Source organism: Tamandua tetradactyla, chromosome 26 (assembly GCF_023851605.1).
Source record: "Tamandua tetradactyla isolate mTamTet1 chromosome 26, mTamTet1.pri, whole genome shotgun sequence".
Classification (NCBI taxonomy): Eukaryota; Metazoa; Chordata; class Mammalia; order Pilosa; family Myrmecophagidae; genus Tamandua; species Tamandua tetradactyla.
Window position 1 is genome coordinate 45,831,013 of NC_135352.1, and position 25,799 is coordinate 45,856,811.

The 25,799-nt window shown below is 38.2% G+C and overlaps 1 protein-coding gene across 1 annotated transcript in view; it reads left to right on the top strand.

The window, feature by feature from the left end:
* The window catches only part of SPOCK3 (SPARC (osteonectin), cwcv and kazal like domains proteoglycan 3), a 398,330-nt gene that overhangs the window by 264,602 nt on the left and 107,929 nt on the right, over window positions 1–25,799 (top strand). The window contains exon 5 of the mRNA XM_077144397.1: window positions 15,528–15,651. Within this exon, the coding sequence (XP_077000512.1) occupies window positions 15,528–15,651 (124 nt within the window). The remainder of the gene's footprint in view (window positions 1–15,527; window positions 15,652–25,799) is intronic.

Below are 25,799 nucleotides of genomic sequence, written 5' to 3' on the forward strand. Positions count from 1 at the left end.
TCTGTGGTTTTGGTCTGTATTTCCCTAATAGCTAATGATATTGAGCATCTTTTATGTGCTTTTTTAGCTGTTCACAGATCCTCTTTGGAGAAATATTGATTCAAGTCTTTTGCTCATTTTTTTAATTAGTTTGTCTTTTTACTGATGAGTTGTATTATTTCTTTATATATTCTGGATATTAAACCCTTTTGGATATGTGTTTTCCAAATATTTTCTCCCATTGAGTAGGTTGTCTTTTCACTTTCATAATAAAGTCCTTTGATGCTGAAAAGTTTTAAATTTCGGTGAGGTCCACTTTATCTATTTTTTTCTTTTGTTGCTTGTGCTTTGGGTATAAAGTAGTGTAAAAAACTACTGGTAGGATTTTTATATCCATGTTTCTCATAATGTGTGTTTGATCCACACACACAATAGGGGTGAGGTGAGGAGCCTCCTTCATTCTTTTCCACGTGCAGATCCAGTTCACTATTTGTGGCAGAGACTATTCTTTCCCAATTGAGTGGACTTCACAGCCTCCTCAGAAATTAAATGGCTGTAGGTGTGAGGGTCTACTTCTGAACTCTCAGTTCAGTTCCATTGGTGTCCCTCTCTCTCTCTATCTATATATATATATATGTGTGTGTGTGTGTATACATGTGTATATATATGTATGTGTGTGTATGTATGCATATCTTTACGTAGTACCATATTGTTTTGACCACCCTAGCTTTGTAATATGCTTTAAATTCAGGATGTGTGAGTACTCCAACTACCTTCTTCTTCTTCACAATATTTTTGGTTATTCAGAGTCCCTCACCCTTCTAAATAATTTTTAACTTGGATTTTCTATTTCTGTAAAGTGGGCTTTTGGAATTTCTATTGGCATTGTGTTGATTCTGTAAACCATTTTGCATAAAATTGGCATCTGAAAGATAACTGATCTTCCAGTCCATGAACCTGGAGTGCCTCCCCTTTGGTTAGGTCTTCTGTAACTGAGGAGTTAGGGTTGAATGAATGGCTAGGTCTGCTGAGTCATTATATAAATAATATCATTTTTTTTCTTTCTGGTATGGTAAGAGCAGACAGACAGGAACTCCTGAAATCTCTGAACTGTGATCCAGCTGCTCTCATCCCTGAAAATGATAGTAAAAGCTCTGTCTGTGTCTTTGTCTTTCTTTTTAACTTTAGAAACATGTAAAGGCATATAACCTAATGCTAATGTAGGAACTTGAGTCAGCCATTAACTGGCTATAGTCCAGTTTCACTCCTTTACATTTGTAAATTGTTTCTGCCTGTACTTGTTATTGAAATGATAACTCTGTCTCCCTTCCATTCTACTTACAGTTGCTATTGACATTGTACTCACTTCATCTCTCCTCCTTAGAATCCATAAAAACCTTGAATTCTGGAAAGACTAAGGGAGACAGATTTTGGGGGCAAAAGTCCATCTGCTCTCCTATTTACACCTAGAGATAAACTCTTTGAAACCCCAGTATCTCAGGAATTGGTCACTGAGTGCATTGGGCAGAGGATCCACCAGGCTTATCCACCAGTACTTCTTTGATTTCTTTTAGCAGAATGCTTTGCAGTTTTTTGCATATAAACCCTTTATATCCTTGGGTAAATTTACTCCCAGATATTTGATTATTTTAGTTGCTATTATAAATTGAATTTTTTTCCTGATTTTCTCCTCAGATTGCTCATTATTAGTGTATAGATACACTGTCGATTTTGGTGAGTTTCTGTCCTGTACTTTACCAAATTCGTTTATTAGCTCTAATAGCTCTGTTGTAGATTTTTCAGGACTTTCTGTAAATATAATCATGCCATATGAAAATAGTGAACATTTTACTTCTTCCTTTACAATTTGGAGGCTTTTATTTCTTTTTTTTTTTCTTTTTTCCCTACTATACCAGCTACAGGCTCCATTATGAATGGGGAATAACAGTGGTGAAAGAGGGCATCCTTGTCTTGTTCCATATCTTAGAGGGAAAGCTTTCAGTCTTTCACCACTGGGTATGATGTTAGCTGTGAGTTTTTAATATATACCATCATTATATTGGGGAAATTTCCTCCTCTTTCTATTTTGCAATGTGTTTTTGTCAAGAAAGGATGCTGAATTATTGTCAAATACCTTTTGTGCCTCAACTGAAATGATCAGGTGTTTTTTCTCTTCATGTTGGTAATGCAGCATGAATTGATCTCCCTATGTTGAAACACTCTTGCATGTCTGGGGTAAACTCACTTTTGGTTATGATGTATAATAATTTTAACGTGCTGTTGGATTTGATTTGCAAGTAAGTGTTTTGTTGGGGATTTTTGCATCTATATTCATTAAAGAGATTGGTCTGTAGTTTTCTTTTCCTATAGGGTTTGAGGAGTAGAGTTGTATATTCACAATACAACACTACTGGTTTTGCATTCGCCCTATTTCTGGCCTCATTGAAGAACTTCATTTCTTTTCACTACTCCAAGCCACTCTCTGCTGTCTTTTCCTATCAACTTGCAAACTCCGTTTAGTTTTTATTTTGGGGCTGATATTTTGTTCATGAACTCTCTCAGTTTGTTTTTATTGTGAATATTTTAAACTTTCTCTCATTTTTGGAGGACAACTTTGTCAGATACAAACATTTGGGCCTGCAGCTTTTTCTCTTTCATTTCCTTAAGCACAGCATACCACTGCCTTCTTGCCTGCCTACTTTCCAATGAGAAAAGGGGACTTGGTCTTACTGACGATCCCCTGCAGGTGACAAATCACTTTTTTCCGGTTACTTTAGTAATCCTCTCTCTATCTTGGTGTTTGACATCCTGATTAGTGTGTGTCCCAGACTAGACATAGTTGGGTTTATTCTTATTGGGGAATGTTGCCCTCTTAGACATGTACATTTATTTCTGTCATAGTGTTGGGAAATTTGGGTCCATTATTTCCTTAAATATTGTTTCTGTCCTTTACCCTTCTCTTCTCCTTCAGAATACCCGTGGCACTTAAGTTTGTGTACTTCATGCTGTCACTTAAATCCCTGAAACTGCTGAATTTTTGCCATTCTTTTCTCTACCTTTCTTCTGGCCATATGATTTCAATTCTCCTGTCTTCTACTGTGCTCACTCTTTCTTTTGTGTATTCAAATCTGCGGTTGGGTCTAACGTGGGTTTTTTTGTTTGTTTGTTTGTTTGTTTTTGGTATATGCATTCACCAGGAATCAAACCTGGATCTCCGGCATGGCAGGCAAGAACTCTGCCTGCTGAGCCACCGTGGCCTGCCCGCCCTAAGGTATATTTTTAATCTTTACAATTTTTCCCTTCATCCCCATAATTTGTTGCTTCTTTTTATAATTTCAGATTTTCCTTTCTGCTTACACACTGTCTTAATATTCTTTAGCTCTATGTCTATATTTTCCTTCATCTCCTTGAATTTATTTAGGATTTTTTTTAACTTTGATTAATTTTTTCAAATTCTGACTGACCTCTGAAGTTTAAATTTCTCCCTTGAGGGAGCCATAACTTCCTGTTTCTTAGAATGCCGTGTGGTTTTTTGCTGATGTTTTGGCAAATGATTAATGGATGAGTCAGCTCTGAAGATGAGCTTCCCTCTTGGCTAAGGTTAATCTACTGATGAGCTTTGGTTAAGGATTTCTTTCATGCTTGGCCTGAATAATTCTGTACGTGCAGAATAGCCCATGTTTTACTGTTCAGATTTCTCCAGCTCTTCTTCATCTAATTCTTTCCTTAGTTTGGAGGTTCAATTGTTAAAATTTGCAATTTTGGTGCAATAGTTTCACCTTCAGGAAAAAGCTTCAATTCCTCTATTACTCTTCCTGGAATCTTGATTCCTTCTGTTTATTTTTGTGCAGACTTTTCACGCAGTTCCTGTGATTTTAAAAAATTCTCTACGTTACTTATTGCCCCATTTTTCTTACACTTTTCAGCTCTTGGACTTGTCTTGTCACAGCAGTTCAGTGCCTGTCTCTGCCTTATTTTTTTTATTTGTGAGGCTTTTCTGTCTCCAATTTTCAATCTCTAAGACAAAGGGGCCTGGGGAAGAGGTCTGTGGATAGACCTGAGTGGGCTAAAAACATGACAATATTTGTGTCTTATGTGAATGTGCACCAGAGGGTGATTCAAGAGAGGAAGATTTTAATAATCAAGTGGATAAGATGACTCGTTCTGTGGATGCCAGTCAGCCTCTTTTCTCAGCCACTCCTGCTGTTGCCCAATGGGCTCATGAACAAAGTGGTCATGGTGGTAGGGATGGAGGTTATGCATGGTCTCAGCAATGTGGACTTCCATTCTCCAAGGCTGACCTGGCTATGGCCACTACTGAGTGCCCAATCTGCCAGCAGCAGAGACCCACACTCAGCCCTGATATGGCACCGTTCCCCCAGGTAACCAGTTGACTACATGGTGGCAGGTTGATTACATTGGACCACTCCCTTCATGGAAGGGACAGCGATTTGTTCTAACTGGAATATACACATACTCTGAATATGGGTTTGCTTTCCATGCACGCAATGCTTCTGCCAAAACCAACATCTGTGGACTTATGAAATGCCTATACAGCATTGCTTCTGATCAAGGAACCCACTTCACAGCAAATGAAGTGTGGGAATGGGCACATGTCCATGGAATTCTCTGGTCTCACCATGTCCCCCATCACCTATAAGCAGCTGAGTTGATAGAATGGTGGAATGGCTTTTTGAAGACCCAATTGTGGTACCAACTAGGTGGCAATACATTGCAGGGCTGGGGTAATGTTCTCCAGGAGGTTGGTAAGCTCTGAATTGGCGTCTACTATATGGTGTTGTTTCTCTCATAGCCAGGATCCATGGTTCAGTGAACCAAGGGGTGGAAATGGGAATGGCACCACTCACTGTTATCCCTAGTGATCCACTAGGAAAATTTTGCTTCCTGTCCCTGAACCTTAAGCTCTGCTGGTTTATAGGTCTTAGTTCCAAAAGGAGGAGTGTTTCTACCAGAAGACACCACAGTGATTCCATTTAACTGGGAGCTAAGACTGCCACCTCGCCACTTTGAGTTCTCATGTCTCTGAATCAACAGGCATAAAAGGGGATTAGTGTTCTGTCTGGGTGACTGATCCTGACTATCAAGGGGAAATAGGACTGCAACTACACAATGGAGGTAAAGAAGGGTGTTCCTGGAAAACAGGAGATCCCCTATGGCATCCCAAATCCAGGCAGGACTACCAATGGCCTGGTTCATTCCTGAACTCCAGAAAGCTCAGGAATGTAGGTTTGGTTCACCCCACCTGGCAAAGAGCCATGGCCAGCTGAAGGGAATGGGCAGTAGAAGGAGGCAGTGGTCAATATGAACTGCAACTGTATGGCCAGATACGGAAATGAGGGCTATGATGACGTGAGTGTTTCCTCCCTGTGTTGTATGAGTTCACTTGTACTTGTACATAGAGTTAATATCTTGTTTTCTTCTTATCTTATGGCATAAGTTATATTGTTCATGTCATAGTATTTGAGTTATAGGATGTCAAGTTTAAGACATCCTATGTTTAAATGTCATCTAGGGACTTGCACCCTATTCTGGAGAGTTTTAGTGCATTTCTGGCTGCATGCAGGACAGTTGAGCACTGTTATGTGAACCATGTCTGCTACTGTGTTCTATTTAGAAATCAAGAATGTTTTACAGTGAAGTGAATAGGTGCCGCATTGACGAGAGGTGGACTGTGACAGTTAGGGTCAGGTGTCAACTTGGCCAGGGGACGGTGCCCAGTGGCTTGGACAGGAAAGCACCAGCCTCACCACTACTGAAAGGACATTCCATGGCTGACCACTACTGAAAGGATATTCCATGGCTGGTTGATAAACCAGAAGGCTGTGGGGTTCATTGAGACCCTTCACTGGATTTGCCACGCAACCTGACTTATAGATTTTGGGCCCTTTATCCCCACATTTATGTTTACGTGAGACACTTTTATAAATCTCACATTTACGAATATCTCCAGTTGCTTCCGTTTTTTTTTCTAGAGAACCCTAATACAGCCATGATACCTGGATGATACAAGTCTAGAAACAAAATAAGCCAAAGATTTTCTTTGCTAAATAATACCACAAATCCTCAGTAGTCTAAACTTGAATTTTATAAAACTAACATGAAAGAGAAAAAACAATTAAAACATAAACAAACGAAAAAACCCAACTTGCTACAAGAAACAAAAGAGAGTACAAAAATAAAGTTATTTTGTCTGAAGTCAACAGAAAAGTTGCCCTGTATTAGGCTACTTATTTGAGCTGTTTCTAATCTAGGGAGTCAGAGGCCAATCCCCATTCATGACGGCATATCCCAGGTCAGTTTAATCCAGGCTCGTGAACATCTGCACTGACCAGAGACTCATTAACTTCTGTCCAGTACAGAGATTCTGTCTACCATCCCTTTAGACAGTAAGATGACAGTGAAGATGGTAAACCTTCAGCCATGTTTCTGTCTGTTTCAAGCACTTGGTGTAGAGAAGTTGGAAGGAGTAGTACACTCTTAGGCACTCTTAGGCTGCATTAGGTTCTTGGCTCCCAGTTGTTGAAAGAAAACTCTCAGAAACAGCAAGAAGGAATGTGATGGAGTAAATGCTTTTTCAAAGGGGAATTAGCAGAAGCTTCTAAAGTCAATGGATTTTATTATTCTACAAAGTAAGGTGGAAAATGCACAGTAAATTAGCAATGTTTTCAAATGAATTAAAGTATTGTTGAAAATAAGAAGCCTGTAAAAATCACTTCCTCAAGCATTTGTGAAGAGCTAAATTTTTAGTTTTCTGAGTTCTTGTTTCCTAAATGATCCATGGAGAATCAGTTAAAACTTCTAAATCACGAAGCTGAAGAGAGTCCTTGACAGCCTGATGTTACAGAAGTGAATAATATAAGGTGACTTATCATGTTCCCTGTGCTGTGGCATAAGGTAATTGTTTAGAGAAGTAAGGCTCTGGTTGGAATTCATGACAAATATTATGTTTATTTCATTTTGACAGGCTGGTTGTTAATGTGGCATTCCGTAATGAATTTTGATAAAGACTTAATTGTACAAATCACTTATAAAATGTTTATTTGGTAAAAAAAAAACAATGCCATAGAACTTCCACACAAGTAGACAGATGACTAAGAAAAGAAAATATGGCCACCTTAGTGCTTGAACCAGAAAATCCAGTTCATCCTGGATTGTCTTGGTAAGCCCTGACTGCAGACACATGCTTCTTTATAAGAGAGAGGCAGAGGCAGTTTTGACCCAGGCACAAGAGGAGGGGATGTGGAGATGGGGCAGTGCCATGCGGCTGCCAGACACAGATCCCCAAGGCTGGACCAGGAAAGGAGCAGTGGTCCTCAGAGCTCCAGAACAGCCCAGCCCCGCTGCCACCTTCATTTCAGCCCAGTGACAGAGTCTGGATTTCTGCCCTTTAGAACTCTGAGAGAATAAATGTCCCAATTTGCCACCTTACCAAGATTGTGGTAAATTGTTACAACAAATACAAGACACTAATATTCTCTCCTAAGTCAAAACGTGTATTTCTGGAGCATGGTGTAACCAAAGGGAAATCAGGAATGCGGTTAAGCAACTTGCCCCTTGGTTAGAGTATTTGGCAAGGTTGCTCGAGAGGTCACTATGGCCAAGTCCAGTTTACATACAAATCCAAGTCCATGCTGTAACTAGAATGACCTCTGAATTGCCCAGACATTTCTGCTCACTTGTGCATGGAAGGACTCCACTGAGGTGAGAAGAATTTCAGGCAGCAATAAGTAGTCCTTTGCTCTAAGTTGTTTCATGAGCCACCACATTTCAGAGGGAGAAGAAATAGTAGAGATAGAGAAGGGATGAGTATAAGACAAAGACATGTCTTCTAACAGTCAGCAGATGTCAGAGGGGCAGGACAGGCTCAAGGAGCACGAGTAGAGCTCGGGTTAAATGGAAGAGGTGTCCATATGGATGACTGTTGCAACAGAATCCCCAAACAATGTGAAATGTTTACAAAAGGGATGTGTGTGAAAGTGTGTTCAGGGAGTCATGAAATTATTGAAGAAATGGCATCAGAGTTGAAACCTGGAGATACGTGCAGCCAGATAAACTTCAGAGTTTCCTTTCTTCATCACTTACTGAGCCCAAGAACACACCACTCTGAGCTTCTTTTCTCTTGGTCTTCCAGCAAATTCTGAGATCCATGAATTCAGGAACTCTTTCCATCTGGTACGTCCAGGTTGTAAAAGAGAGCCTGAATATATTGTAGGATAATCCATGGATAAATATATGAACAGTAGCTAGGATTCAGAGGGATGCTCTGTATGTCTCAGGAGATGAGGGGTTATTGGGGGATTGATACTGGGTTTAATGATGTACAACCCAGTTCCTAGAACATGGCAGTTAACAGTAACTATCATAGATGAAAATAGTCTGTTGGTTATAGGTTGAATGATGTATCCCAGGAAACATGTTCTTAATTCATTCCTGGGCATGTGAACCCTTCATAATAAAGACTTTTTAGTTAAGGTGTGGCCAACGGAATCAGGATGTGTCTTCATTCTATTAATGGAGAACTTACAGAAAGGCCACAGAGAGGAGGTGCCAGCAAGGAGGAGAAGCTGGACACCAATGGACCCAGAAGGGAAAGTTGAAGACGCCTCCGTGTGCATTGCCAGGTGATGGAAATGTAAGGGACCCAAGGATTGCCGGCAGCCAGCCCACAGGGTCACATTCAGAGAGCATCACCTTGGGGATGCCTCAATTTCGGACTTCTCCTGGCCTCAAATCTGCACACCACTAAATTCCTGTTGATTAAGCTGAACACTGTATGGTATTTTTTTTTTTTTAGCATTTGGGAAACTAAAACACTGTTTTTAAAGACTTTTCTGATCATCTTTACTATGTGGTAGTGCCTATTGTTGTGGTAACTTTTACTGGAAAACGTTTCCTTACCTGGTAACTCTGACCTTATTCCTTAAAATACCGTGGAGAGTTAACACATCATGCTTACGAGTTACACTCTTGCAGGGCAGAAAATGAAGAAGAGCTGGTAGAGAGAAAATATATGGAGTCAAGAATTATAGAATTTTTTTTAAATGCTATTAATTAGTTAACTTGAAATAATGCCGTATGAGCTAATGCATACCAAATCTCTTGTATTCTTAATCTGTTTACTCAGTCCAGGAGTCAGACTCAAGCAAAACATGGGGCTTCTTTGTCCTTATTTCTATAGCTTTTCTTTTCCAGTGAAGGAGTTAGCAAGGATGAAGCCAATAATATTGACTTTATATAATAGAAACTCTACTCATAGATGAAAAACAATTTTTCCTCCCTGAGCCTTGGATTGCCTTTAGTGACTGTTTTCTTAAATAAAGTAAGGAACTAATTGCTAAATCCTTTTGCTCAACTGTGTGGTCTATTTGTTGAATGGTAGCTAATTTTTTTTCCCTTCTGTTTAACAAGACAAGCAAAATAAAAATATAATCAAGACATTTTGATATATAAAATATATTTTAAAAGTTCAAATAGGATCATTTCTGTGTCTCTTGGTAAATATTGAATTAATAGTCATTTTTTTCTTTTAGGTAGAATATTTTCCCCTTTTTTAGGTGTATATCTGTCATTGTCATTTTAAGACTATGAATATATTTTACTAAATATAGAATCTCCCTGATCTTTAAGAATTTCACACTTTCATGAACTTGAATCTTAGTTCATACTTTTCTCAGAGCTAATCCTGTGAAACTACTTAGGGTTAAAATAATGACCCATTAATGGGTCATTTGACATATGAACATTAATAAGTGAAATATTGAGATATTTCCTTATTCTTATTTTAAATATAGAAATCTATGATTAGGAATCATTTTCATATGCTCATATCTGGAATCAAGGTATATCTGTCAACATAAATTAAACAGTAGTAATTTATATATTAATTAATCCTTGTTCTGAAGCTCTAAATCAGAATCCCTTATCTGATATTGGATTATTCGTTTCACTGCATGCATATATCAGCCTTAATTAGCCAAATATATTCTCTAGACAAATCTTGGCAGTGGTTCTGAATCATTTTTTTTAGTAAAAATTTGAGTCAGTGATGTTGTCATTTTAACCTGTTAAGTAAAACTGATATAGAAATTCGTGAAACATGGGTATGTGTTTTTTCTATGACATTTACAATTTTATGTGTGCATTTATGTCAAAACTTGCATAAATGGCAAAATGAAAGGAAACATTTGAAATCATCATCTGCCAATTACAAGCAAAAAAAGCTTGAGCAAGATCGCTAACCTTGCTCAAATGCCCTCTTCTTAGGCTCAAACTTTAAAGAGCCATAAATACTGCTTAGATTTGCTGTAAATAATGGATGATATTGTGACATGGTTTCTGACACACATGGAAATATCATCTTAAATTTGTAAAAATACTTCACACAATTACTAAAATATTGCTTTATATCACTATTCTATTAGTTTTAGAGAAAAATCAAATTTCCAATACTTATCCCGATGAATAAAAACACACAGAGCTATTAATTATGTCATGGTTTATTGGATCATCTTGTTAATTCCCAACCTGTTGGCCTGCATTTTCCTGGAAGTAGAATTAGGGACATTTCTAGTCTATAACTCATCTAACAGTTCTTTATATTTTGTGCAATCAAAGGCCTTTGCAATTGAATATACATTTTTCTATAATTCAAATGAAGTTAACAAAAACAATGCTAAGAATTAAATATGTGGACTTCCGGAGAAGATGGCGGCTAAGTAAGACGCACGGGTCTTAGTTCCTCCTCCAGAAAAGCAACTAAAGAAACAGAAACAATACGAAACAGCTCCCGGAGTCACGACAGAGACCAAAAAGACAGCGTACCCCATTCTGGAACAGCTGACGGGCAGGGAGAATCTGCTGCGGTGAGATACCCGAGGGGTGCGCGTTTTCCCGGCCGGGGCAGCTGGCGACTGGGGTCTCCTCCACGCTTGTGGCTCCCCGGTCAGACTGGGAACGTTGGATAGCGGGGACCTCCCGTCACGCTTGGTGTTTCGGGCCAGCTGGGCAATTTGGACCGGCACTCTCCCAAGCCGCGGCGGCCAGCGACCCCCACCTCCACGCGCGGTTTCCCGGGCGACTGCCGTGCAGACAGACGAGCGCCACGAGCGCCACCTACTGGGCAGGAAAAGAAAAACAGAGCCCAGAGATTTCACAGAAAAAGCTTTCAACCAGCTGGGTCCCACACCCAGGGAAATCTGATCAAATGCCCAGACACCAGCAGAAAATAATGGATGACGCTCGGAAAATTGAAGATATGGCCCAGTCAAAGGAACAAACCAATAGTTCAAATGAGATACAGGAGCTGAGACAACTAATGCTGAATATACGAACAGAAATGGAAAAACTCTTCAAAAACCAAATCAATAAATTGAGGGAGGACATGAAGAAGACATGGGCTGAACAAAAAGAAGAAATAGAAAATCTGAAAAAACAAATCACAGAACTTATGGGGGTGAAGGACAAAGAAGAAAAAATGGAAAAAACAATGGATACCTACAATGGTAGATCTAAGGAGACAGAAGCTACAATTAGTGAACTGGAGGAAGGAACATCTGAATTCCAAAAAGAAACAGAAACTATAGGGAAAAGAATGGAAAAACTTGAGCAGGGGATCAGGGAACTGAATGACAATATGAAGCGCACAAATATACGTGTTGTGGGTGTCCCAGAAGGAGAAGAGAAGGGAAAAGGAGGAGAAAAACTAATGGAAGAAATTATCACTGAAAATTTCCCAACTCTTATGAAAGACCTAAATTTGCAGATCCAAGAAGTGCAGCGCACCCCAAAGAGAATAGACCCAAATAGGCGTTCTCCAAGACACTTACTAGTTAGAATGTCAGAGGTCAAAGAGAAAGAGAGGATCTTGGAAGCAGCAAGAGAAAAACAATCTGTCACATACAAGGGAAACCCAATAAGACTATGTGTAGATTTCTCAGCAGAAACCATGGAAGCTAGAAGACAGTGGGATGATATATTTAAATTACTAAAAGAGAAAAACTGCCAACCAAGACTCCTATATCCAGCAAAATTGTCCTTCAGAAATGAAGGAGAAATTAAAACATTTATAGACAAAAAGTCACTGAGAGAATTTGTGACCAAGAGACCAGCTCTGCAAGAAATACTAAAGGGAGCACTAGAGTCAGATACGAAAAGACAGAAGAGAGAGGTATGGACTAAAGTGTAGAAAGAAGGAAAATCAGATATGATATATATAATACAAAAGCCAAAATGGTAGAGGAAAATATTATCCAAACAGTAATAATACTAAAAGTTAATGGACTGAATTTCCCAATCAAAAGACATAGAATGGCAGAATGGATTACGACTCAGCAATACCACTGCTAGGTATCTACTCAAAGGACTTAAGGGCAAAGACACAGACGGACATTTGCACACCAGTGTTTATAGCAGCATTATCTACAATTGCAAAGAGATGGAAACAGCCAAAACGTCCATCAATAGACGAGTGGCTAAACAAACTGTGGCGTATACCTACGATGGAATATTATGCAGCTTTAAGACAGACTAAACTTATGAAGCATGTAATAACATGGATGGACCAAGAGAACATTATGCTGAGTGAGTCTAGCCCAAAACTAAAGGACAAATACTGTAAGGTCCCACTGATGTGAACCGACATTCGAGAATCAGCTTGGAATATATCATTGGTAACAGAGACCAGCAGGAGTTAGAAACAGGGTAAGATAATGGGTAATTGGAGCTGAAGGGATACAGACTGTGCAACAGGACTAGATACAAAAACTCAAAAATGGACAGCACAATAATACCTAAGTGTAATATAACTAGGTTGGAACACTGAATGAAGCTGCACCTGAAATATGGTTTTTTGTTTGTTTGTTTGTGTGTTTGTATCTTTTGTTTTTGTTTTTTTCTTTTTCCTTTTTATATATATATATATTATTAGTATTATTATTTTAATTCTCTTCTCTATATTAACATTCTGTATCTTTTTCTGCTGTTTTGCTAGTTCTTTTCCTAAATCGATGCAAATGTACTAAGAAATGATGATCATACATCTATGTGATGATACTAAGAATTACTGAGTGCATGTGTAGAATGGAATGATTTCTAAATGTTGTGTTAATTTCTTTTCTTTTTTTTGATTAATAAAAAAAATTAAAAAAAAAAAAAGAATTAAATATGTGAAAACCGTAAGAACCTGTATCGCTACGATCTGAACTCGATAGCAGATGTATTTTAATAAACTTCCTGGCTATTTTACTCAATCAGCCAGGGTGAGATTGGGAAGGGGATGCTAGATGTGCAGTGTCATTATTTGTAGTTACGTCTGTTTTGAAAATTTTTAATTGTGTATTGTTGCCTTCTACAATTGTGAATATGTATATGCCTTAATAGGAAATCATTTATTTTACAGAATATATTATTCAAATGTTATCATAATTTGTCAGTGAATCAAATCCCTCCATGATAATATAGCCTCAGAATAAGATCAGTGAAAAAACACTCTTTCATGGCACATTAGCCTCAGTATATAGTTTGGTTGTATTACTAAGTTCTATCTTCCAAAACATCAATCCTTGAGATAAATTAATATCAATTGTTTTTTTTCTAGGTTGTAAACTAACTACGCAAACTTGATTTAAGATCTGTTCAAACAAAGTGGTTAACATTATACATTATCCACTTTTTAAAAACCCTAACTCCTGATGTTTCATTTTATAACTCATATACCTTCTAAATCACTAATTGTTTTGGTGTTTTGGTAACAATGCAGTAAAGCATTGGTTGGCCTGGGAAAAGATACTTCCCAATCACAGCTTATAATTGCAATCTGTTTTTAAAATGTATTCAACTATGTTACGTGTAGTTTTATAGGATACATTTAATTAATTATTCCTACCCTAAATTTTGAGAAATATCTAGAAGTGGATTTGTATTAACCTTAGTCTTTCGTACAATACCTAGAACAAGTAGGTTTTCTGACCATGTCGTAGAAGAGCTATGCCAAGTTAGTCATTATATAAATTTTTGCCAAATAGTTTTCAAGTACAAATAAGGGTTTTTGTATTCATAAACTCTGTATTTTACTTCAAATTAAAATTTATTGCATATGCCATTACACTTCAGTGCTCAAAATATCGCCATACTGAAATCACAGGAAGCCAGCACTGGCCACTTTTATTAAGTTCCGTACAGGGCTTTCCAATTTTCATATAATTTTGTTCTCCTCAAAGATGATTTGCTGCATCTGCTAATACCGTCGGTCTTTACCCAAGGCCCATAGCAAAGAGCCGTGAGTGTGGGCTTGTTTCCCGAAGGGTGATGTGCGTTCAGGAGGAAGCTGACTCTGCAGCTGTGTCCCGAGGAAGGGTCCTCCATGGCTTGGGCAGGTCTGTAGAGACTGACCACCGAGGAAGGCGAAGTGCCAGGGACATTGAGTGAGGCAAATGCGTCAGGTCGCCGTCGAGTGAGAGCTGCACTGAATATCCCCCTTTGCTTGAGTACTAGATGTTTTAAAATAAATACGAACCACAGTCTTCACTGAAGAGTCATTACAAATTAAGTTCATGTATGTGCCTTAGAAACAAGCACAGCAAATGCTCCTGAAAAATTAAGACTTAGGTGCTGACGGTTCCCTCCTAAAATAAATGTACAGATCAGCTGGCATTTTATCCTTCTTTCAAGTATAAAGGAAATAAATTTTTTTAGTAAAACTCGTTCTCCAATCCTAGCATAGATATCAAATTACTATTATTCTCTTCCTAAGAGAATTTTAACGAAGAATAATGAATACTGATTTACTGCAGGACTTCTAAATAGTAAATGGTTTTGCATAGATTTCTTGTTGCTTGCTTCTTGTTTTAATCCCTTTACTCCTCTCTACATGAATTGTTCCCAGAAATAGGCAGAAGAATAAAGCAGTTTAATCAAAGCGGAAAAACAAATAATCTGCTAAAGTTGAGTGTAAGCAGCAGAAGAGAATGGAGTTTCCTAGGTTATTCTAGTTGCAGACCTGATAGCTCTATTTTGAGGCATTTCTGCACAAGTGGAGAATTTGTTATCACTGAAGCCACCAATTTGATTCTCTAAATATTGTAGATGCTGGAAGTTTGTAGTCGTTTATTGCTGTTTTCTCTAGACTAAGCATGTCTTGTTTGGAGCACGAGTGCACCCCGGCATTAGGAGCCTGCTTTCTGCCCTGCCCCTGAGCAAACACAGAAGCTGCAGCTTCTGTCCCTGGGTTCTCAAAAGCATGTTTCACATTAAAAAACAAACCTGTAAAATGGAACTGTAGATGAGATGTGACAAGTAGAATCTTTTTAAAGGATTCTACTTATTTTTTTGTAGGAAAACCTTGAGATAAGAACCACAAGATTATAATGAAAAACAATATATGGATTAATAAATTGAAAATGAGAATATAGTTTACTGATTCTAATTTCTCTTTAAGGACAAGAGTGGAGAAAAGGCATTATTCTAATAAATAAATGTACTTGTTTCTTAAAAATGAGTGCACTAAGTACAGCTGTTTTCTCTGTTGGCAGCAAGAAGGAAGCAGGGGCAGGTCATCAGCAGTGGAGGGGCCCCGTGCCACCTGCCTGCAGGCAGTGTCCAGCCGTCCACACCAGCCCAGTCTGTGGGTCAGACGGACACACCTACTCTTCTCAGGTAAAGACCCTACTCGGCTAGCATGAAATAAGTCATGCATCTTTATTAGTAAGTCATTAAAACTATCAGTTCTTCAAGGGGTCACCCAAATAATTTGTTTAACTGTTTAAATAATATGAACAATCTTGCTGCTTTGAAGTATGGTCAAATGTATTTTTGTTTCTCTACCAGAAATTATAAGATGGAAATCCTACAGCAGTGAACACATTGAACTCTCAAAAGTTAAAATCACTGTGTACTTTGTTGCTAATATACAGGAGATCAGAAATCTTACCAGGCTACACATTAGCATTAATAAATGCTGTACATTAGCAATAATAATAATTATTATTAAAACTGAGATTGCAGTGATGAGGTATCATTGTCACTACAATTTTTACCCCATTTGTTACTTCTATATTATCACATCGAAGGCTCAAAGAAAACCCTTTTAACATATGGCAAAACTAAGCATAGTTTTCAAAACAAAAGTATGGTTCTTCATGAATTTCACGTATTTAGTTGACATCGAAGCCAGAATTTGAGTTCATCTTGAATTCATTGCCTCTGCTGTCTCCTCAACACTATGCCACCTCCTCATTTGGTGCCCCATATTGTCCAAAATTTAGGAGGTTTTTCAGAATTTTGCTAATATTGAAAAGTGCCTGAATAAGACAGTGTTGAATATTTTTAATTTATTGTCAGAGGAATGCAGGCTTAAAGTCTCCACTTGACACACTCTAGGCCAGTTATATTTACAATTGGAGACGTTTTTCTACATTTTAGAAAGATAATGTGGCATATAGCATCTCCCGTGGGCTCTTACTCCATATTTAAATATATCAACTTCTCTTCAGGGAACTGCTATATTCACACTAAATAGGATGCATAAAGGCTATACAGAGCTTCTCCTCAGGTCACAGCAGGTTTTATTTATCACACAACGAGTTCTTTACGTTTTGGTATTTTGTTTTGTTTTGTTCTTGAACATTTTATTTTTATGGATACCTGCTTGCAGACCATAATTTGCTCATGTAAATATTTCCCTAGAACGTCCACTCGCATTTTGCAATTGCTACTCTTGATATGATCGCCATAATGATAGGATGGATTTAATGCGGTCCATAAACAATGATGTAATACTTACTGGGCGCCCAATACCTCACCGCAGTGAAGCCTGAGTTTTAAGGACGCATGCAGAAGTGGGCATGGAGCTAGGAGAGGAGGGAGTGTGGCAGGGCTCCCCTCGGCATAACTTCTTACTGGGTGAATATACCAAAGTCCAGGACCTCAGTCTTGCGAGTTTAGAAAATTCACGTTGTCATATCAGGAAGGTTGAGTCTATCTCATAGACACAAAGCCCTCATGATAATTTTATGTAAACCATATCAGTATATGATTTCACTAAATTACAATGCATGATGTGGATTGGAATGTTCAGACTGGTAAGTAGAGCTGCACAGGATGCAAATGTTAACCCTGACTCTACTTAGTGAGCCTTGACTGTTGAGCAAGCTGACTTGGTGGAGAAGGTAGAATTTTCATAGGCAACCAGCAAAGGCAGGCCCATGTCTTTCTCAGCAGCAGAAATGCGTCTGCCTGAGGAACTGAAGGGTGTCGTCCCTGGAGAGGGTTAAGTATACTCCCACTTCTTGTTTTAGCTTCACTTTAGGATGTTCCTAGCAAATGTTCCTTTCTTTCCCAGTTAGTTTCACAAAACACCACATTAGAGTCACAGGTGATTTCTGACTGCTTGAGAGCACGTGGGAGCCCTTGCTCCAGGGCTTTGGAGGTACTCAGTGCTTAAGAAATGCGTTTTTCAACTCCCACGAAAAATTAATCACTTCTGCTGGATAGATTAATTCAATAAGGTTTCAAATTTCATGGACTTTCTTCATTGTCTTAATTTTGTGCTGGGCACTCTCTGAAGCCCCACCTTACAAATTCCTGTGGCCTTATTAATATTGTGAATAGAGCCAATCTTGTAATTAGCAATATGGATATGAATTATTTTTTGATACTTATTGGCACCAAACAGCACTTTCAATAAATGCTTTATTTGCATGGAAACACATAAAAAAGAACATTGTTCAAATGAATATGGGTCTTGAGTAACTGCCATTCACTATCCTTATGTCTTTTGATCCTAATTTAAAATTAGTGAATTTTCCATTTTGGACGACTAACTCTAATCTTAAAAGGTGTGCATTGACAGCAATAAGGCTGAAGTCTTAAAACTATAAAAACTAAATAGAACTCTAGCCCAGTTAAAAAAAAATGTATATATGCTAAACTCTCCTTTCTGGTGCTTTGTAAAAGGTTTACTGGATTTGAAATGCAAATTAAGGTTATCATTTTATTTTTTCTGTAAGAGGAAATATTGCCTTAGGCTATATAGTTGGAGCAAGAGAAAAAATAATAACAGAGGCAAGTGCCTTGGAAAAGACATTTTATTGTTCACCCAGCCTCTTCTTATCAGGAGATGAAAATGGAAGATGGATGGAGCAGTCACAGGCCTTTCTTGTGACTCTCAGTTCACTAAAATTTGTCCCTCGGTTAGGAAAATTATGACAGGGTGGATCTGAAGAGCTTCTGGCTAGTAGGCCTTTGAGATCACAGTAACGGCACCGCTCATGGGATTCCAGGTGGGTGTGGCCCATGCAACTCCTTGCTTGGAGTTTTCACTTTCTCGTTGAGTTGTCCTGACATGCTTAATGTGGGCCGGGAGCCAGTACCTCTGTCCAGCGTGGGAGACTTACCTCCATCTAGGGTGGAAGCGGAGACTGACCCGTAGACCATATCATCTTTCTTTATTTTGGCCCCTGACTGATTCTGAGAGTTCTTTTTTTACTACTGCAGATAATATTACCACAAGTTCTATTTCAGGCCTTCAGTCTGGCTCATTACCTTCAGCTCAATTTATAGACGTGAATTTATAAATTATGCTTCCACTATACACAATAATTGGAGGTGAGGTTGTTAAAAATATAGCAGGTGCAGGAGCTGGGAATAGAGAGGGAAAGGGGTTATCAGAAGATATCCAAAGGAAGATTTTAGTCACATGACATAATGGATTTAATTTTAGAAAGTGTACCTCATTACACAATGTGACAAATTTGGAATAATTACTTTATTAAAGTTCAAGCTCTGAAGCTTGTCATCTTGTCTAGAATTCCTCTGCAGAGTATTTGTGATTTCCATAAGTATTTCTGAAAAGTTATCTGCTTTTATCCTGTTAAGGTAAATGACTGACTTATTTTAGAAGTCTACTTAATCTCTCTTTTTAAAAGAACCAGTATTTTCTGAATTCTTTCAAATTCAGCAATGCCAAAAAAAATTCAAAATGTAAGTCTCTTCAAGGTTATTTGAGAGGCAGTCATTCTTGAAATTGGCACAAAAGATGAAAATCTTCCTTTCTTTACTTCAGGCAAAGTCTGTTTTGATTGTATTGTCAAGCTTCAGTAAGAACTCAGAACTGTTCTGCAGTGCAGCATCTGTATCAGACCATGGGCATATGTGTCACCAATTTGTGTAAATGGTCTATTGCAGTTTCTGAGAACAAGTCAATAAATAATACCAATGTTTTAGAAGTCAGCGGAACATCCATTGTGTAAAATCCCTGGGGACAATACATTGGCTTACTTGAAATCTTTTTATAATATTTAGCTATAGCGTGCTTAGCAATTGAGCTAAATAATAGTGGCTTCCCTAATAATGAATATTGTTTATAAGAAGCTGTGTGTGCGTGAGTGGTAGGCGTGTGTGTGTTAGGGAAGGCAAATAGAAACCTTTTCCACTTTATACTGGAGTGCACGACGCCTGCCACAGAGAAGCTGTTTAAATTGGTCTGGAATAGAGCCCAGTGAATCTGAATTTTAAAATCTCCCCAGGTGCTTTTTATATAAAGCCATTGTTGAGAACCCACTGTTACATCCCTTCAAATCATTACCTTTGAATCCTTAAAAACAAGGCTTTTTATAAAATCGAACAATAATACTGATAATAAAGGGGAAATACCTATTCTTTAATTTTGTTGCAATTTGAGATAGTTTTGATTCAAGTTTTGGTATTCTACTATTAAATTTTATTCTTTCATTCATTTATTTTTCCAAATTTAAAGCGTATTGTTTCTTTCCCCAAAAAGTTTCATGTCTATAGTGACTGTACATGTACATCTGGAAAAATAGAAAGTATCTGATACCTAACCATGAACAGTGTGATATGTGGTATCTATCACTGTTTATCATTTAATTGTCCTGTCTTACTTCCTCTGTATACTTTTTCTGAGCTGAGAAAATTTTATATTGGAAAATCAACTCTCAGAAACAGATGTGCACTGTTCTATTTGAAGTATTTTTCAGTTTGGACTAGGTTTTCCTTTGCTTAGGTAGGCCAAGCTGATCAAGATTGCAAGCCCAGCATATTATCAGGATCATTTACTGGCTAAGCTCTTGTTAAAGCACTGAGCAATAAAGGAACTAATATGAGTGAACTGTATCATAAAATCTCAGATGTAAGGGGAACTCGATAGGGCATCTAGGACAAACTTTTTACAATGCACATCTCCCTGAGAGTAGATAATGTCCCAGGAGATAAACCACTATATTTGAGGGTAGTCAAGTCAGAAAAGTTTTCCTTTGCCTGCATTCATTGAACTTCCAGTTCTCCTGTCTTACCCCTGGAGGTGTATATTGAAGCACAAAACGCATATTCTGTTGTCTTCAGTTTGAGGGAGAAATACGAATCCTCTAAACATTCCATTTAAAATGGATCAAGAGCTAAAAGAAACAGTTGTAAAGTAGTCTAATGCATAGAAGACTACTTAATTATTACAAAACTATATCTCCAGTCTTTTACAGTTATCTTAGCCCGTTTATCTAGAAAAGGACATTTTTTGCCTAGCTCATCTCTTCCATTCTGAGACAATCAACACTGTGTTCTTAGAAACACAAACCTGTGTTTTGTTCTGATATTTAGTCATAGTAAATGACATTAATTATATAAGAATGCTATTCATTCTTTTGAACAGGTTTTAGAAAAACCCTTCCCCCCAAAAAACAGAGTGGTGGTAAACATCACACTCAGCAAACAGAGTTTGGAAGCACTTTAACTCTTCAGAATGCTGTTGGCACCAGGAATTTCTGTGGAGGCTGATTGAGAGATAATTTCTAGTGGAATTTTTTTGTACTTGCAAAAATTATCCATTTTGAAGGAACCAGGTTATTAATATGCTACTCTTTCATAAATACTACATGTTTGAGTAAGATATTATCTGGCAAAGGAGATGTATGGCATTTTATTAGTTGAATTTGAAGAGTTAGAAACAATTGATGAGTTATCAAAATTTCTTCAATATAGGATACAGGTTCAGATGAATTAATTCTTCAGTCTCGATTTATTTCTCCTCATAACAATATTTGATAAGCATGAGATATACGTTGAATAGTACAGATTTTCTCAGTCTATTTTTTCATTATTTAATGCAGACATAAATATAGGGGAAACAGTAATTTATAATCCTGAATTTTTTTGCCTTTCAAAAAGGAAAAGGAGAAATGAGAAAATTTTTGAAACATGAAAATGTGCTGTTTCTATAAAAGAATTATTATAGCAAGCTAATGGCTCCTATTGTTAACTATTCAAGAAGTGTTCTTCCTTTTCCATTATGAATCCAGGAGAATCATGTTGTTATGGCAATGGGCCTATCTGGCTTACTTATAAATTATTTCAAGAAGTAAATCACCTTCTTGCCACTTGCATTACATTGAAGAAATTTAACTTCATTCTCACTTTCACTTTCTAATCCAGTTTACTTCAGAAATATGATTATCTTTGGAAGTTGGCTTGCTAAAGTTAAGTAACTTTTTGCAGACGAATGCTCTAATCTCTACCCCCACTCCATGCCTGCCCCTCCTTCTCCTGGAGTTTGCTGCATGGATGACGGCACACCTCTCTCTTCCATGCTGGCACAGACAGAGCTTACTTTCTTGGCTTGTTCAAGATGCTTCATTGTATGCTCTAGTGGCTACCTCCGAATGCCAAGAGCACAGTGGCGTACAGAGTTTTTATAATTTATTAACTTCTCTATGTATTTTTTAATGTAATTCCTTAGCCAAAAAAAAATGTGAATTGGCCCATCGCTGTGTGCTTCACAAACTTGTCTTCTAAATAGCCATGACCTTTACAGTGTAAATCTAGAGGATTCCAATCTTAAGTCTCCACTGCCCGCTTTGCTCCCCAACACACAGAAAAGCTGCTCCAGACCTCCCCAAGCTGGTTGACAGCATTTGCTGGCAGCTTGGAAAACAAGAAACCCTGACATTATTTGGCAACCCTTGCCTTATTAGTTGCAAGTGATGTACCTGACCATGTCAATGAGTTCCTTTTGATCTGCCTCTTTTTGTTTAATATCTGAATGTTCCTTCACATGAACCTCTGCAATGCTGCTGTGGATACAGCTGCTGAGAGATGAGGATTTAGCCCCCGAATATTCTCACGCACCCACTCCCCGTGGACAGCCCTGAGGCCCCAGGTCCCCGGGAGTCTTCCAGCGGTCTGCTCCGTGTCACCCAGCTGCAGGGTCATGGGGTCATCGGCGGGTGAGCGGCGCAGGGGCCCGGTTTGTCTACTGTTTACAGCAGCCTGCGCCTTGATCCTGAAGTATGGCAAAGGATTCCCTTTCACCATGTCAAGTTTCAAGACCTCATATGTGCAAAGAGACCAAACGTATTCAGCTTTTTTATATGCTAGAAACTGTAAAGGTTTTAGAAGGATTGGCTTGTCGTTGCCCTTTTATAGGTGGGGACGCAGTTCTCAGAAAACTGTTCCTGCAGCCACGCAGTGAGGCGGCAGGGCTGGGCTCAAAGGCCGGCAGGCGTCTCCAGAACCCACACTCTCAACCTCTTCTGAGGTTCCTTTACATGAATTTCAAGCAAAAGCACGTTTTTGATTGATCACCCTTCCTTTTTCTCTCCATTGCTACCGGTAGTGAACGTGGCAGCTGCGTTATTGACGAGGCTGCAGGGAGTGCATGCATAGCCTTCCCCTTTCTCACGGTGTCTCCCGTGGGACTGAGCCCTGGGATTCCACAGCAGCTTCCAAGCAGAACGAAACAAGCGCGCAAGCAGAGATCCTCCTGAAGACGCACATTTTAGAACATGCTTTAGATGTTTTGCATAATGAAGAAGCCCACTTCATCAATTTTCCATGGGTTTTTAATGAAAATATAAATTCTCTATTTTCTTCTGGAAGCTTCTTTTTCGCGTTCATAATCGGGTGTCCCAGGACCGTTGGCCGCGCCTTGCCCCACTGGACTGCCTTATCGCCTTTCTTAAGATGAAAAGATCGTGAAAGTGGGGGTGACTCGTCTGTCCTTGGGCCGGTACCCCCCTGCTCTGCTGTGTCTTTGTATTAAGTTTTGGGGTCGGTTTTCTACAGCCAACTTACTTCTACTTTTCAGTGTTGCTTTGGCATTTGTCCTTCACATTTCTAAATGCATTTAGGATCAGTTTGTCAGTTTCTGCAGAAAACCAGCTAGAACTGTGATTCAGATGATGTTACATCTATAGATAAATTTGAGGAGAATTTATCTTACCAATGGTGTATTAAATTCCACAAACTTGATACATTTCTCCTTTTATTTAGATCTTTATTAATATTTTATAGTGTGGGCAAAGAGGTCTCATATCTTTTATTAAATATATTGCTGAGTATCCCATATTTATTAATACTATTATAAATGGAATTCCTTTTATTTTACTTCTAATTGCTGTTAATACAGTTACTTTTTCTATACTGAAATTGTATATTGACACCTGGCTAAATTGCATATTATTTTTAGGAGTGTTTTGTAAATCTGTCAGGATTTGCTAGATATACAATTATCCTCTCTGAATAGAGAGGACTTTATTTCTTCCTTTCTTATTCTTATGCCTTTAATTTTCCCTAGTCTTAGAGTTCTTTGTAGGCTCTCCAGTAAGATTCTGAATAAGATTCCTTGCCTTAATCCCAGTTCCAGAAGAAAGTATTCAGTGTTTTACTGGTAGGTATGACATCACCTATAGGTGTTTATGTTTGAATAAGTACAGCTCTTAACAGAATTAATTGGGTTTTCTGTAGCCAGGATAGAATAGAACATACAATGTCAATGTGTGTTCACATGTTCAATTTGCTACTATGTATAAAAAAGGAAAGCACCACATACATATATGATCATTTGTGGTGTTTATATGTAATATGAAATATTTCATATTAATTTTTATATTATTTTTTATATCTTAGATAATACGGCCATTGCTTTTTTTGTTAAAAGAGCTTGTATTTTATGAATTTAAAATAGTTTGCATTTTAAGGAGTCAGTTTGACTAAAAACTTAAAAATGAATAGAACATGCTTGAATATGCATTTTCTTAAAGACATGTATAATAATAGTAGCAGGAGACATAGTTTAGCAGAACCAGCCATGGTGCTAGTTGCAGCAATTGCTTAAATAATGGAACAGTTATGTCAGGTGCTGGTCTAAGTATTTTATGTGTAATAATTTAGTCCTTAAAACAACCCTCTAAGACAGATTCTATAATTATCTCCAATTTGGGGCAAGGAAAAGAGGGAGTATAAAGGCTGCCATGCTGACAAATGACGGTGCTGGAATCTGAACCCCGCTTAAAGCTCACACAGTGAACCGTCGTGCTGGGTAATGCAATAAAACTGCCGTTTATCACCCCTGGATTTTACCTGAATGGTGTTCTCTGTAACACCGGTTATTCAGTACTTTCCCAGGAAGAAAGAACCATGGGAGGCAATAGGATAAATTTAAAGAAGCCAAACATACTCCAATTCTTCAGAAGTTTACACTGTAGCAGGATCAGTAGTTTATCCACAGGTAAAGTTAAAGTTAACTGAAGCAGTTGCCCGACTTACTCTGTTGGCAGAAGGTATTCCAGTAGAAATATTCAGAAAGTTCTCGGGTAGATCAAAATCAGGGCACCCACAGAAGCTTGGGGGAAGCTGTGTCTGCATCTGCTTTTTGTAGCCACACACTGAAGCCTACAAAACAAAGTTCTTAAAAGGCCAACAATTAGTTAACGCCTAATACACGTTAATCAGTATTCTAAGCTAATGCACCAATGTACTCATTAAGTTAATGAATAACTTATATATGAATTCATTTATTCCTCTTAATAACCCAATGTTATCCCTAAACCTAAACTGATATCCCAATTTTAAAGATTATAATCTGAATTATAGAGATACTACATACATCCATAACTCACAAAACAAGTAAGTAGCAGGGCTAATAATGATATGGCTATGAATAAAAATAGGTGTAATATAAATGTAGTAATACAATAATACAATTATGGTGCATAAATTGGTATGTATAATTACATTTATTGTTATGATAATTATGTAAGTGACATTTACATATGAATGTGACTGAAAATTAATACAGCAGGAGTTATTTTTGTAAACAAAGAAGAATCAGAATGCCGTAAATAATATCTTCTTACACTTATGTGAATATATATTTACGTGAAATATAGATGAACACAGTGAATGCAGAAGCCATACCCTAATCAGTGAATGCATGGGCAAATTATGTATTTCCACATAATAATTCTTCATATACTCTATGATCATTGGATGTTTAATCTTTAATCCCACTCTACCTTTAAGGCTTTTTACCAAGAAAATTAATCTTGGTATGTATATTGACAATCCATTAAGTATGTTTTTGGATCAGAAGAAGCCAATTCATCAAAAGCTACCTGAACGTAGGAGGTAAGGAAATTCAAATAAAGAAGCTGGAGGGGAAAACACAAAGCTGGCAATCGCTGGAATCAGGGTACTTGGAATGAATGCTCTGCGAAGGAATGACAGGGTGAAAGCAAAGTGGTGTAGATTCACCGAACAGCCCTCTCCGCAGCTGGGTCCAGGGACAGGTGATCAGGGGAGAAGCTGTCTTCAGGCATTAAGACCCTTGGAGGTGCAGTCTTTATCTCTGAAGTGTCCCCGGTGGGAAAAGAGAGTGATTTATACCACTGCCCTGCGGCCTCCTGGATCTGGGTTTTGGATTATGCTACCTCAGAAAAAGGTCAGGGATGCCCCTGGCTGAGAAATAGAATCGAAATTGTTCCGTGCGGACAGCACACCTTAACAGCTGCAAGGCT